Source organism: Dendropsophus ebraccatus, chromosome 4 (genome assembly GCF_027789765.1).
Source record: "Dendropsophus ebraccatus isolate aDenEbr1 chromosome 4, aDenEbr1.pat, whole genome shotgun sequence".
Taxonomy (NCBI): domain Eukaryota; kingdom Metazoa; phylum Chordata; class Amphibia; order Anura; family Hylidae; genus Dendropsophus; species Dendropsophus ebraccatus.
Window position 1 is genome coordinate 39,475,756 of NC_091457.1, and position 15,341 is coordinate 39,491,096.

Below are 15,341 nucleotides of genomic sequence, written 5' to 3' on the forward strand. Positions count from 1 at the left end.
TCTATATCAGACAAAAATGTTCCTGGTTTAAAAAATTTGTGCGAGCAGGGTACAGACTTAAAATATTCCACAATGTTTTTTACATGCCAGATCCTTGAGCAAAAATGTATAACTTTTTACCAATTTACACTAGGTGCAGACCCGACGCACTGACGGGCAGCCAAACAGCAAAATGACAGTTGTCATTTTGAACTCAAATTGACAGATTTAGGCTGGGTTCACACTACGTATATTTGAGGCTGTATAGCAACCAAAACCAGGAGTGGATTGAAAACACAGAAAGGCTCTGTTCACATAATGTTGTAATTGAGTGGATGGCCGCCATTTAATGGCAAATATTTGCTGTTATTTTAAAACAACGGCTGTTATATTAAAATAATGGCCGTTATTTACTGTTATATGGCGGCCATCCACTCAATTTCAACATTGTGTGAAGAGATCCTTTCTGGGTTTTCAATCCACTCCTGGTTTTGGTTGCTATGAGGACCTGACATGAGGACCAAATACAGCCTGAAATATACATAGTGTGAACCCAGCCTAAATGTTTTATTTTCAAATACCAAGAGGAAAGAACGTCATGGAAACATAGCCTAGCACTGATGGAGAAAAAAAAAAAAAAGTAAAGGGACAATAATAGTGATTTACTTGCTATTTGTTCATTAGCAAAAGCTCTAAAGGCTAAAGACCATTTTTAAAAAAAGTTAAAAAGTTAACTTTTGTTTTTATTTTTATAATCTTTTCAGCTTGCCAGTGCATATATGAAGGCAAAGTGTACAACTATAAGGATACTATTCCGTCCTCCAAAAATGAAGATAGTAAATGCAGCCAAATGACATGTGAAGCAGATGGAAACATTCTTAAAATTAAGAACTGCACAGATCTTCAACCAACTACACCACCAACTGCCAATATATTTGTCATTGAGGAAACGTTTACTACCGCTAACAAACCTTCATCTGAATCAACACCTTCTTCAATCAAAAATGTTACTTCTTTCAAAACCACAACTGATAGAACTACCAAAGGTGAATTTAAAAATTCCACAAAAACTTCTACTGCAACTACTTTGCCAAGAAATCCAACAACAACAGTGTCTACTAAAACTATTCCCGTATGCCACTGGACAAAGTGGATTGATGAAAACCATCCAACATCTAATAGAAGTGGAGGCGATAAAGAGACCTACGAAATAGCTAAAAATAATGGGATAGAAGTTTGCTCAAACAAAGAAGCTGTCAAAGACATTGAATGTAGAGCTACCTCCTACCGTAGTGTTAATATTAGGGATCTTCCACAAAAGGTGACCTGCAATCCTAAAAGTGGGTTACTTTGCAACAACCAAGATAATCTTGGCCCAAATAATATGTGCCTTAATTATGAAATTAAACTCCTCTGTTGTAATGAAGGTGTCTCTGTGACAACTAAAACAACCATGAAGTCAACCATACCAAGTACATCAACTAGCCATGTTCCAAACATGTCAACAACAGAAGTCACTTCATTATCTGCCCCAACAGTGTTAACAACTACCAGAGGCCACTCTACAACAACCTCTGCTAAACCTAGTTCATCAAGCAATCCAACAACAACAGTGTCTACTACAACTATTCCTGTATGCTATTGGACAAAGTATGTCAATATAAATCATCCAACATCTGATATAGATGGAGGAGAAAAAGAATCTTATGAAATAGCAAAAGCTCATGGTGAAGACGTGTGCAAGTACAAAGAAGACATCACAGCCGTTGACTGTAGAGTTAGTGCATATGCTCACCTTCCCTTTAAAAGTATTTTGCAAAATGCCAGCTGTGATGTGGAAAATGGATTACTTTGTAAAAACCAAGATAATCCTGGGCTTAATAATAGGTGCCCTGATTCTAAAATAGCATTTTTTTGTTGTCCCCCTTCAACAACTACAAGAACTTCAACAACCGATAAACTTACTTCATCATCAAGTCATTTTCCCAACCCTACAACAACAGAAGTCACATCATTACCGACCCTAGCAGTGGCAACAACTACCAGAGGCCACCCAACACCAACTTCTACTGCAACTACTTCACCAAGAAATCCAACAACAACAGTGTCTACTAAAACTATTCCCGTATGCCACTGGACAAAGTGGATTGATGAAAACCATCCAACATCTAATAGAAGTGGAGGCGATAAAGAGACCTACGAAATAGCTAAAAATAATGGGATAGAAGTTTGCTCAAACAAAGAAGCTGTCAAAGACATTGAATGTAGAGCTACCTCCTACCGTAGTGTTAATATTAGGGATCTTCCACAAAAGGTGACCTGCAATCCTAAAAGTGGGTTACTTTGCAACAACCAAGATAATCTTGGCCCAAATAATATGTGCCTTAATTATGAAATTAAACTCCTCTGTTGTAATGAAGGTGTCTCTGTGACAACTAAAACAACCATGAAGTCAACCATACCAAGTACATCATCTAGCCATGTTCCAAACATGTCAACAACAGAAGTCACTTCATTATCTGCCCCAACAGTGTTAACAACTACCAGAGGCCACTCTACAACAACCTCTGCTAAACCTAGTTCATCAAGCAAGCCAACAACAACAGTGTCTACTACAACTATTCCTGTATGCTATTGGACAAAGTATGTCAATATAAATCATCCAACATCTGATATAGATGGAGGAGAAAAAGAATCTTATGAAATAGCAAAAGCTCATGGTGAAGACGTGTGCAAGTACAAAGAAGACATCACAGCCGTTGACTGTAGAGTTAGTGCATATGCTCACCTTCCCTTTAAAAGTATTTTGCAAAATGCCAGCTGTGATGTGGAAAATGGATTACTTTGTAAAAACCAAGATAATCCTGGGCTTAATAATAGGTGCCCTGATTCTAAAATAGCATTTTTTTGTTGTCCCCCTTCAACAACTACAAGAACTTCAACAACCGATAAACTTACTTCATCATCAAGTCATTTTCCCAACCCTACAACAACAGAAGTCACATCATTACCGACCCTAGCAGTGGCAACAACTACCAGAGGCCACCCAACACCAACTTCTACTGCAACTACTTCACCAAGAAATCCAACAACAACAGTGTCTACTAAAACTATTCCCGTATGCCACTGGACAAAGTGGATTGATGAAAACCATCCAACATCTAATAGAAGTGGAGGCGATAAAGAGACCTACGAAATAGCTAAAAATAATGGGATAGAAGTTTGCTCAAACAAAGAAGCTGTCAAAGACATTGAATGTAGAGCTACCTCCTACCGTAGTGTTAATATTAGGGATCTTCCACAAAAGGTGACCTGCAATCCTAAAAGTGGGTTACTTTGCAACAACCAAGATAATCTTGGCCCAAATAATATGTGCCTTAATTATGAAATTAAACTCCTCTGTTGTAATGAAGGTGTCTCTGTGACAACTAAAACAACCATGAAGTCAACCATACCAAGTACATCATCTAGCCATGTTCCAAACATGTCAACAACAGAAGTCACTTCATTATCTGCCCCAACAGTGTTAACAACTACCAGAGGCCACTCTACAACAACCTCTGCTAAACCTAGTTCATCAAGCAATCCAACAACAACAGTGTCTACTACAACTATTCCTGTATGCTATTGGACAAAGTATGTCAATATAAATCATCCAACATCTGATATAGATGGAGGAGAAAAAGAATCTTATGAAATAGCAAAAGCTCATGGTGAAGACGTGTGCAAGTACAAAGAAGACATCACAGCCGTTGACTGTAGAGTTAGTGCATATGCTCACCTTCCCTTTAAAAGTATTTTGCAAAATGCCAGCTGTGATGTGGAGAATGGATTACTTTGTAAAAACCAAGATAATCCTGGGCTTAATAATAGGTGCCCTGATTCTAAAATAGCATTTTTTTGTTGTCCCCCTTCAACAACTACAAGAATTTCAACAACCGATAAACTTACTTTATCATCAAGTCATTTTCCCAACCCTACAACAACAGAAGTCACATCATTACCGACCCTAGCAGTGACAACAACTACCAGAGGCCACCCAACACCAACTTCTACTGCAACTACTTCACCAAGAAATCCAACAACAACAGTATCAGCTACAACTATTCCTGTATGCTATTGGACAAAGTTTGTCAATGTAAATCATCCAACATCTGATATAGATGGAGGAGAAAAAGAATCTTATGAAATAGCAAAAGCTCATGGTGAAGACGTGTGCAAGTACAAAGAAGACATCACAGCCGTTGACTGTAGAGTTAGTGCATATGCTCACCTTCCCTTTAAAAGTGTTTTGCAAAATGCCAGCTGTGATGTGGAAAATGGATTACTTTGTAAAAACCAAGATAATCCTGGGCTTAATAATAGGTGCCCTGATTCTAAAATAGCATTTTTTTGTTGTCCCCATTCGACAACTACAAGAACTTCAACAACAGATAAACTTTCTTCATCATCAAGTCATTCTCCCAACCCTACAACAACAGAAGTCACATCATTACCGACCCTAGCAGTGTTAACAACCCCCAGAGGCCACTCTACAACAGCTTCTACTGCAACTACTTCGCCAAGAAATCCAACAACAACAGTATCGGCTACAACTATTCCTGTATGCTATTGGACAAAGTATGTTAATATAAATCATCCAACATCTGATAAATATGGAGGAGATAAAGAGACTTATGAAATTGCAAAAGATCATGGAGAAGACGTGTGCAAGTACAAAGAAGACATCACAGCCGTTGACTGTAGAGTTAGTGCATATCCTCATATTCCCTTTAAGAGAATTTTGCAAAATGCCAGCTGCGATGTGGAAAATGGATTACTTTGTGAAAACAAAAATAATCCTGGGCATAATAATGGCTGCTATGATTATACAATGGCATTCTTTTGCTGTCCCACTATGACAACTACAAGAACTTCACCAAGAGGTCAACATACTTCATTGTCAAGTTATTCTCCCAACCCTATAACAACAGAAGTCACATCATTACCGACCCCAGCAGTTGCAACAACTACCAGAGGCCACTCTACAACATCTTCTACTGCAACTACTTCGCCAAGAAACCCAACAACAACAGTATCGGCTACAACTATTCCTGTATGCTATTGGACAAAGTATGTCAATATAAATCATCCAACATCTGATAAATATGGAGGAGATAAAGAGACTTATGAAATTGCAAAAGATCATGGAGAAGACGTGTGCAAGTACAAAGAAGACATCACAGCCGTTGACTGTAGAGTTAGTGCATATCCTCATATTCCCTTTAAGAGAATTTTGCAAAATGCCAGCTGCGATGTGGAAAATGGATTACTTTGTGAAAACAAAAATAATCCTGGGCATAATAATGGCTGCTATGATTATACAATGGCATTCTTTTGCTGTCCCACTATGACAACTACAAGAACTTCACCAAGAGGTCAACATACTTCATTGTCAAGTTATTCTCCCAACCCTATAACAACAGAAGTCACATCATTACCGACCCCAGCAGTTGCAACAACTACTAGAGGCCACTCTACAACATCTTCTACTGCAACTACTTCGCCAAGAAATCCAACAACAACAGTATCGGCTACAACTATTCCTGTATGCTATTGGACAAAGTATGTCAATATAAATCATCCAACATCTGATAAATATGGAGGAGATAAAGAGACTTATGAAATTGCAAAAGATCATGGAGAAGACGTGTGCAAGTACAAAGAAGACATCACAGCCGTTGACTGTAGAGTTAGTGCATATCCTCATATTCCCTTTAAGAGAATTTTGCAAAATGCCAGCTGCGATGTGGAAAATGGATTACTTTGTGAAAACAAAAATAATCCTGGGCATAATAATGGCTGCTATGATTATACAATGGCATTCTTTTGCTGTCCCTCTATGACAACTACAAGAACTTCACCAAGAGGTCAACATACTTCATTGTCAAGTCATTCTCCCAACCCTATAACAACAGAAGTCACATCATTACCGACCCCAGCAGTTGCAACAACTACCAGAGGCCATTCTACAACATCTTCTACTGCAACTAGTTCGCCAAGAAATCCAACAACAACAGTATCGGCTACAACTATTCCTGTATGCTATTGGACAAAGTATGTCAATATAAATCATCCAACATCTGATAAATATGGAGGAGATAAAGAGACTTATGAAATTGCAAAAGATCATGGAGAAGACGTGTGCAAGTACAAAGAAGACATCAAAGCCGTTGACTGTAGAGTTAGTGCATATCCTCATATTCCCTTTAAGAGAATTTTGCAAAATGCCAGCTGCGATGTGGAAAATGGATTACTTTGTGAAAACAAAAATAATCCTGGGCATAATAATGGCTGCTATGATTATACAATGGCATTCTTTTGCTGTCCCTCTATGACAACTACAAGAACTTCACCAAGAGGTCAACATACTTCATTGTCAAGTTATTCTCCCAACCCTATAACAACAGAAGTCACATCATTACCGACCCCAGCAGTTGCAACAACTACTAGAGGCCACTCTACAACATCTTCTACTGCAACTACTTCGCCAAGAAATCCAACAACAACAGTATCGGCTACAACTATTCCTGTATGCTATTGGACAAAGTATGTCAATATAAATCATCCAACATCTGATAAATATGGAGGAGATAAAGAGACTTATGAAATTGCAAAAGATCATGGAGAAGACGTGTGCAAGTACAAAGAAGACATCACAGCCGTTGACTGTAGAGTTAGTGCATATCCTCATATTCCCTTTAAGAGAATTTTGCAAAATGCCAGCTGCGATGTGGAAAATGGATTACTTTGTGAAAACAAAAATAATCCTGGGCATAATAATGGCTGCTATGATTATACAATGGCATTCTTTTGCTGTCCCACTATGACAACTACAAGAACTTCACCAAGAGGTCAACATACTTCATTGTCAAGTTATTCTCCCAACCCTATAACAACAGAAGTCACATCATTACCGACCCCAGCAGTTGCAACAACTACTAGAGGCCACTCTACAACATCTTCTACTGCAACTACTTCGCCAAGAAATCCAACAACAGTATCTGCTACAACTATTCCTGTATGCTATTGGACAAAGTATGTCAATATAAATCATCCAACATCTGATAAATATGGAGGAGATAAAGAGACTTATGAAATTGCAAAAGATCATGGAGAAGACGTGTGCAAGTACAAAGAAGACATCACAGCCGTTGACTGTAGAGTTAGTGCATATCCTCATATTCCCTTTAAGAGAATTTTGCAAAATGCCAGCTGCGATGTGGAAAATGGATTACTTTGTGAAAACAAAAATAATCCTGGGCATAATAATGGCTGCTATGATTATACAATGGCATTCTTTTGCTGTCCCACTATGACAACTACAAGAACTTCACCAAGAGGTCAACATACTTCATTGTCAAGTTATTCTCCCAACCCTATAACAACAGACGTCACATCATTACCGACCCCAGCAGTTGCAACAACTACTAGAGGCCACTCTACAACATCTTCTACTGCAACTAGTTCGCCAAGAAATCCAACAACAACAGTATCGGCTACAACTATTCCTGTATGCTATTGGACAAAGTATGTCAATATAAATCATCCAACATCTGATAAATATGGAGGAGATAAAGAGACTTATGAAATTGCAAAAGATCATAGAGAAGACGTGTGCAAGTACAAAGAAGACATCAAAGCCGTTGACTGTAGAGTTAGTGCATATCCTCATATTCCCTTTAAGAGAATTTTGCAAAATGCCAGCTGCGATGTGGAAAATGGATTACTTTGTGAAAACAAAAATAATCCTGGGCATAATAATGGCTGCTATGATTATACAATGGCATTCTTTTGCTGTCCCTCTATGACAACTACAAGAACTTCACCAAGAGGTCAACATACTTCATTGTCAAGTTATTCTCCCAACCCTATAACAACAGAAGTCACATCATTACCGACCCCAGCAGTTGCAACAACTACCAGAGGCCACTCTACAACATCTTTAACTGCGACTACTTCGCCAAGAAATCCAACAACAACAGTATCGGCTACAACTATTCCTGTATGCTATTGGACAAAGTATGTCAATATAAATCATCCAACATCTGATAAATATGGAGGAGATAAAGAGACTTATGAAATTGCAAAAGATCATGGAGAAGACGTGTGCAAGTACAAAGAAGACATCACAGCCGTTGACTGTAGAGTTAGTGCATATCCTCATATTCCCTTTAAGAGAATTTTGCAAAATGCCAGCTGCGATGTGGAAAATGGATTACTTTGTGAAAACAAAAATAATCCTGGGCATAATAATGGCTGCTATGATTATACAATGGCATTCTTTTGCTGTCCCTCTATGACAACTACAAGAACTTCACCAAGAGGTCAACATACTTCATTGTCAAGTCATTCTCCCAACCCTATAACAACAGACGTCACATCATTACCGACCCCAGCAGTTGCAACAACTACTAGAGGCCACTCTACAACATCTTCTACTGCAACTACTTCGCCAAGAAATCCAACAATAACAGTATCGGCTACAACTATTCCTGTATGCTATTGGACAAAGTATGTCAATATAAATCATCCAACATCTGATAAATATGGAGGAGATAAAGAGACTTATGAAATTGCAAAAGATCATGGAGAAGACGTGTGCAAGTACAAAGAAGACATCACAGCCGTTGACTGTAGAGTTAGTGCATATCCTCATATTCCCTTTAAGAGAATTTTGCAAAATGCCAGCTGCGATGTGGAAAATGGATTACTTTGTGAAAACAAAAATAATCCTGGGCATAATAATGGCTGCTATGATTATACAATGGCATTCTTTTGCTGTCCCACTATGACAACTACAAGAACTTCACCAAGAGGTCAACATACTTCATTGTCAAGTTATTCTCCCAACCCTATAACAACAGAAGTCACATCATTACCGACCCCAGCAGTTGCAACAACTACTAGAGGCCACTCTACAACATCTTCTACTGCAACTACTTCGCCAAGAAATCCAACAACAGTATCTGCTACAACTATTCCTGTATGCTATTGGACAAAGTATGTCAATATAAATCATCCAACATCTGATAAATATGGAGGAGATAAAGAGACTTATGAAATTGCAAAAGATCATGGAGAAGACGTGTGCAAGTACAAAGAAGACATCACAGCCGTTGACTGTAGAGTTAGTGCATATCCTCATATTCCCTTTAAGAGAATTTTGCAAAATGCCAGCTGCGATGTGGAAAATGGATTACTTTGTGAAAACAAAAATAATCCTGGGCATAATAATGGCTGCTATGATTATACAATGGCATTCTTTTGCTGTCCCTCTATGACAACTACAAGAACTTCACCAAGAGGTCAACATACTTCATTGTCAAGTCATTCTCCCAACCCTATAACAACAGAAGTCACATCATTACCGACCCCAGCAGTTGCAACAACTACCAGAAGCCATTTTACAACATCTTCTACTGCAACTAGTTCGCCAAGAAATCCAACAACAACAGTATCGGCTACAACTATTCCTGTATGCTATTGGACAAAGTATGTCAATATAAATCATCCAACATCTGATAAATATGGAGGAGATAAAGAGACTTATGAAATTGCAAAAGATCATGGAGAAGACTTGTGCAAGTACAAAGAAGACATCAAAGCCGTTGACTGTAGAGTTAGTGCATATCCTCATATTCCCTTTAAGAGAATTTTGCAAAATGCCAGCTGCGATGTGGAAAATGGATTACTTTGTGAAAACAAAAATAATCCTGGGCATAATAATGGCTGCTATGATTATACAATGGCATTCTTTTGCTGTCCCTCTATGACAACTACAAGAACTTCACCAAGAGGTCAACATACTTCATTGTCAAGTTATTCTCCCAACCCTATAACAACAGAAGTCACATCATTACCGACCCTAGCAGTTGCAACAACTACCAGAGGCCACTCTACAACATCTTCTACTGCAACTACTTCGCCAAGAAATCCAACAACAACAGTATCTGCTACAACTATTCCTGTATGCTATTGGACAAAGTATGTCAATATAAATCATCCAACATCTGATAAATATGGAGGAGATAAAGAGACTTATGAAATTGCAAAAGATCATGGAGAAGACGTGTGCAAGTACAAAGAAGACATCAAAGCCGTTGACTGTAGAGTTAGTGCATATCCTCATATTCCCTTTAAGAGAATTTTGCAAAATGCCAGCTGCGATGTGGAAAATGGATTACTTTGTGAAAACAAAAATAATCCTGGGCATAATAATGGCTGCTATGATTATGCAATGGCATTCTTTTGCTGTCTCTCTATGACAACTACAAGAACTTCACCAAGAGATCAACATACTTCATCATCAAATCATTCTCCCAACCGTTCAACAATTGAGAATACAACATCTGCCACAAGAGAAACATCTCTGTTAGCGACATCTACATCAAATGCTTCTTCTACAGGTAGGTTTTCTCTATATCTGAATTAACTGAATTTGTTTGTTTTATTACAGAAATTCTAATTTTAGTTAGAAAGCTGATGAAAATCTGTGAAACTCTTTGTTTCCAATAACAACCAAACAAAACACAGCTGTCATATTACCACAGCAGTTGAAGGAATAAAACCCTAGCTTTGATTGGTTGTTTTGGGGAAACATTCAGTTTTAAAAGTAGATATTTTTTAGGGGAATGTACAAGTAGTACAGTTTTTGTTAACTTTGCAGTAACTGTTTGCCACACAGTTGTTAAGCAACCATCTTAGACTTTTTTTTTAATGCTACAAGAAATGCCCATCCTATATTCAAATTTATTAGGGACAATGCCGCTATGTATTACAACATCCCCTGAAAGGGAACCTGTCACCAAGACAATACTATCTAATCTATGACCACCATGTTATAGAGCAGGAAGGACTGAGCAAATTCATATAAACAGTATATATATATCTTTGTGGTTAAAGATTCAGTATAACTTGCAACATGTTGATTGAACACCCTGCTCATTCTGTGATAAGGAGTCCAGGAGTCACTCAATGGTCTGTACTCTTAATCTTTGAAAGATCAGATATTCCAATTCCATGATGCCAATAGCTTAGGTAGCATTTTAATGGTGACAGATTCCCTTCAAATAAAACAGCCACATGTATGTTGATATGTATGATATTTTCATTACTTATGGTGCGTTTACACGTAACGATTATCGGGCGAATTTGCGCGATAACGATCGAATTTGAACAATAATCGTAAGTGTAAACGGAGCGAACGATCAAACGACGAGAAATCGTCCGTTTTGATCTTTCAACATGCCATCAAATCGTCTTTCGCAAAAAATTCGCCGATCGTTCCGTGTAAACAGTCATCGCGCGATAGTCCGGCCACCCGCAGCCCCGCCCGCTGCCCGGCCCCCCGTTCGCAGCCCGGCCCCGCGCTCATCCGCAGCCCCCTGCGTCGGCTCGATCGCCACCCCCGCCGCTCTCATTGTTGCCGCCGCTCTGATCACCACCCGCCGCTCCGGTCGCCCCCCCGCCGCTCCGATCGCTACCCCCGCCGCTCTGATCGCCACCCACCGCCGCTACGGTCGACACCCCCCCCCGCCGTCGCCACCCCGATCGCCCCTGCCGGCCCATGGTCATACGTTACCTGTTCCGCGCAGCAGGTCTTCAGCCATCCCCGGCCCCGCTCTTTAGTGCATTGATTGGCTGAAGAGCCAATCAGTGCTCCTCTTCAGCACTGATTGGCTGAAGAGGAGCCGTTTGAAATTCCCGGCTCCCCTCTTCAGCCAGTCAATGCAAGGCAGCACTGATTGGCTGAAGAGGGGAGCCGGGAATTTCAAACGGCTCCTCTTCAGCCAATCAGTGCTGCCTTGCACTGATTGGCTGAAGAGGGGAGTCGGGAATTTCAAACGGCTCCTCTTCAGCCAATCAGTGCTGCCTTGCACTGATTGGCTGAAGAGGGGAGGCGGGAATTTCAAACGGCTCCTCTTCAGCCAATCAGTGCTGCCTTGCACTGATTGGCTGAAGAGGGATGCCGGGAATTATAAACGGCTCCTCTTCAGCCAATCAGTGCTGAAGAGGAGCACTGATTGGCTGAAGAGGAGCCGTTTGAAATTCCCGACTCCCCTCTTCAGCCAATCAGTGCACTGAAGAGCCGGGGATGGCTGAAGACCTGCTGCGCGGAGCAGGTAACGTATGACCGTGGGACGGCGGGGGCGATGGGAGCGGCGGCGGCGGGGGGGGGGGGGGTTGTTGGCGATCGGAGCGGGGGGGCGACCGGAACGGCGGCGGGGGTGGTGATCGGAGCGGCGGGGGGGGCGACCGGAGCGGTGGCGGGTGGCGATGAGAGCGGCGGGGGTGGCGATCGAGCTGGCGCAGGGGGCTGCGGATGAGCGGGGGACCGGGCTGCGACCGGGGGGCAGCGGGCAGTCTGGGCTGCGGGCGCGCAATCGCAAAACAATTTTTCCGTACGATATATCGTACCGTCTAAACGCTGATCGTTAGGAAAAAAAACGTTACTCCGACATCGTTAATCGTACGATCGGGCCAATTATCGCTTCGTGTAAACGCACCATTATCATTTACAATATAAACCTGCAATTTGGGTGTTGTTTGGTTGGGTTATCATCATATGTCTCCTGAATGTTATACAGTAACTTCTAAATTCCATCTTCTAAAATACTGTATTCCCTTAATTAATCACTATTGATTTATGTTACTTAATATATGTATATCACATTCATGAGCCATTTAGGACTACACTGCACAGTTATATTTGCTCGGATAATCACTGGGTTACGCTACTTAAAGGGGCTGGCCACTTTATACTAAAGTAGTTCAGTGTACACTATTAGTAACTGTACTCACTGTATATACTGACAACTGCTCCCTGTGTATATCATAGAGCTAAAATCAGGCTCCCCTCCTCCGGGATGTGCTGCCCTGCTCTGTGGTGTTTCTGTCCATAAGATGACCGACATGGAGGATCATGTGACCATGCCCCGCCCCCCCAGTATCCACCACTGAGCCTGTATATATCTATGGAGGACACAGTGGACAGTGGACAAAATGTTCATAAACTGACAAACTGACTTCAGAGCAGGACAGTACAGCCTGGAGGAGGGGAGTCTGATTTTAGCTCTATGAGGTACACAGGGAGCTGCTGTCAGTAAGTAATTTGAGTACACTTACTTATACTACACACAAAAGATTTTTACTATAAAGTGGCCAACCCCTTTAAATGTGGATGTGACTTTTCTCATGTATTTTTCTGTACATACCACTGCTTTGTCAAGCTGACTGAGATTCAATCCGTGTTGAGGGTTACATCTTATGGACAGACTCACCACAGAGCAGGGCAGCACAGCCTGGAGGAGGGAAGTCTGATTTTAGCTCTATGAGGTACACAGGGAGCTGCTGTCAGTAATTGCAGTGAGTACACCCACTAATACTGAACTATACAGTGAGTACACCTTCTAATACTAATACTAATAAACCTACTAATAATAATACTGAACTATTTTACTATAAACTGGCCAACCCCTTTAAATCATGGTGCACAGCAGCAGTGGCAGATAAATGGGGCCACAATCCAACATTTGCAAGAAATTAGTTCAAGGAGGATCTGTTGCGACTGTCGCAGCCACTTGTCGGTTATAAGATACATTTACTTTAGCTGCGATGCAACATGAATCCATGCAGTGCATCCCAGCGATCTTTGGTCATGATCAGAATTGTCCTGTGACCATAACTTAAAACCCCTGACAGGAATAACTTTGATAATGGATAGTAAACGCATTGAGATTTAAGATTGCCTCTTTCTAGTTTGACCATACAAAGCTGCTGCTGTAACACAAATGGCTTAAAAAAAGCAAAAAAAAAATAAAAAAATTAATAAACCAATAGATATGTTGAAAAGGTGATAGCTCACACAACACATTGTACAGCTGCAAACTGATCACAATGAACATTTTGACCCCTGTCCATTAGTAATGCGGTTGTGGAAATGGAAAAACTTTTCACCAACTAGTCTTCTAAATTAAACCATTGAGACAGTCAATTAGATATTGGTATAAGGATATTGTCCTTGCCATTTTATGTATCTAAGCCGTTGTGTCCTTATTTTGATGAAAATTGATTTTATACATACGGCATACCTGCCAGATACGATCTGTAATGATATCCTGCATATGGATGGGAGTCTGTGAGCCCAATTCCTAACCCGCCAGACTTACCACATGTGCCCCAGTCCTTATTCCCCAGCACATAGGTATGATTTAAGTACAGCTCACTGCTGACAGATGAGCCATGTGAGTCATTCAAAGAGGTAGAGGGCATGAGTCAAAGTTGAAAGTATCCAGGGGCACAATACACCTCTTTGACGCTCTAGGCCTCCTATAAAAGTGTTTTTTGTTTTTTTTTTGTTTGTGTGTGAAATAAAGACAGTGAAAGCTTAGCTATGGTATGGAATGTATCCAGACACTAAATGGCTATGCTCACACACTGTTTTTTTCAGCTCCGTTTAGGCTGTCTAGCCTCCCCTTAGTGCAATAACTGGTGTTTGTACATTATTCTAGTTTGGGTTTACTAATTGCTCTTTGGGTGTTACTTCATTGAAAAGTCCATTGAATTAATAGTAAAAACAGAGAAAAAACGGTAGAAAAAGAAAAACTGTGTGTGAACAACTAATAAAAATGTGTTCATTATTTTGCCGTCAGCGGTAAAAACGTCCGTTATTCACTGCATTTTGTGCATTGGACGTCCGTCTTCCCATTGACTTCAATGCATTGCCATTGCAGTCAGTTAAATCGCTTCAAAAACGGCCGTTTTTTCAATATGAAAATCGGCCTCCTTTTCATTAATTTCGACGTTGTGGGAACATAGCCAAACACTGTTTGACTAATCTCATAAGTGTAAACCACATGACAGATTCACTTTAAACATGATTAATTAAGTATACATGTAGCAATACAATCAGGGTGCACTTTGTATCCGATGAATACAGTATTTTTCTGGCAAACTATGGGCCTTAACATTAATATGGATGTTGCCATGACACATACCACTGTCCTACACATTGGAGGGAATAAAGATGTTGAAAATGAAACCTGCATTTGTTGCCCATAGCCAGAATTCACAGCTCAGCTTCCGCTTCTTAAATTGCTCTGCTATGAAAACTGAGATGTGAGATGTTGTGGATATGGGCAACAAAGGCAGTTGTGGCATGTGCTAAAAGTTCTAGTCGGATATTAGGGCGTTGGTTTTCCTGTTCGAATAACATTACAGATGCAAAGCTAAAGGCAAACATCTTAGAGAAAAACATTCTTTAATGACTGCAGATTTGGCAAATAGAATGAATCCCTGGATGGATGAATGTCCCTTCTTAG

The 15,341-nt window shown here is 40.4% G+C and overlaps 1 protein-coding gene across 1 annotated transcript in view; it reads left to right on the forward strand.

The window, feature by feature from the left end:
• LOC138789258 (mucin-5AC-like) overlaps nucleotides 1–15,341 on the forward strand; it is a 106,197-nt gene that overhangs the window by 69,733 nt on the left and 21,123 nt on the right. Inside the window, exon 29 of the mRNA XM_069967859.1 lies at nucleotides 744–10,427. Coding sequence (XP_069823960.1) covers nucleotides 744–10,427 — 9,684 coding nt within the window. The remainder of the gene's footprint in view (nucleotides 1–743; nucleotides 10,428–15,341) is intronic.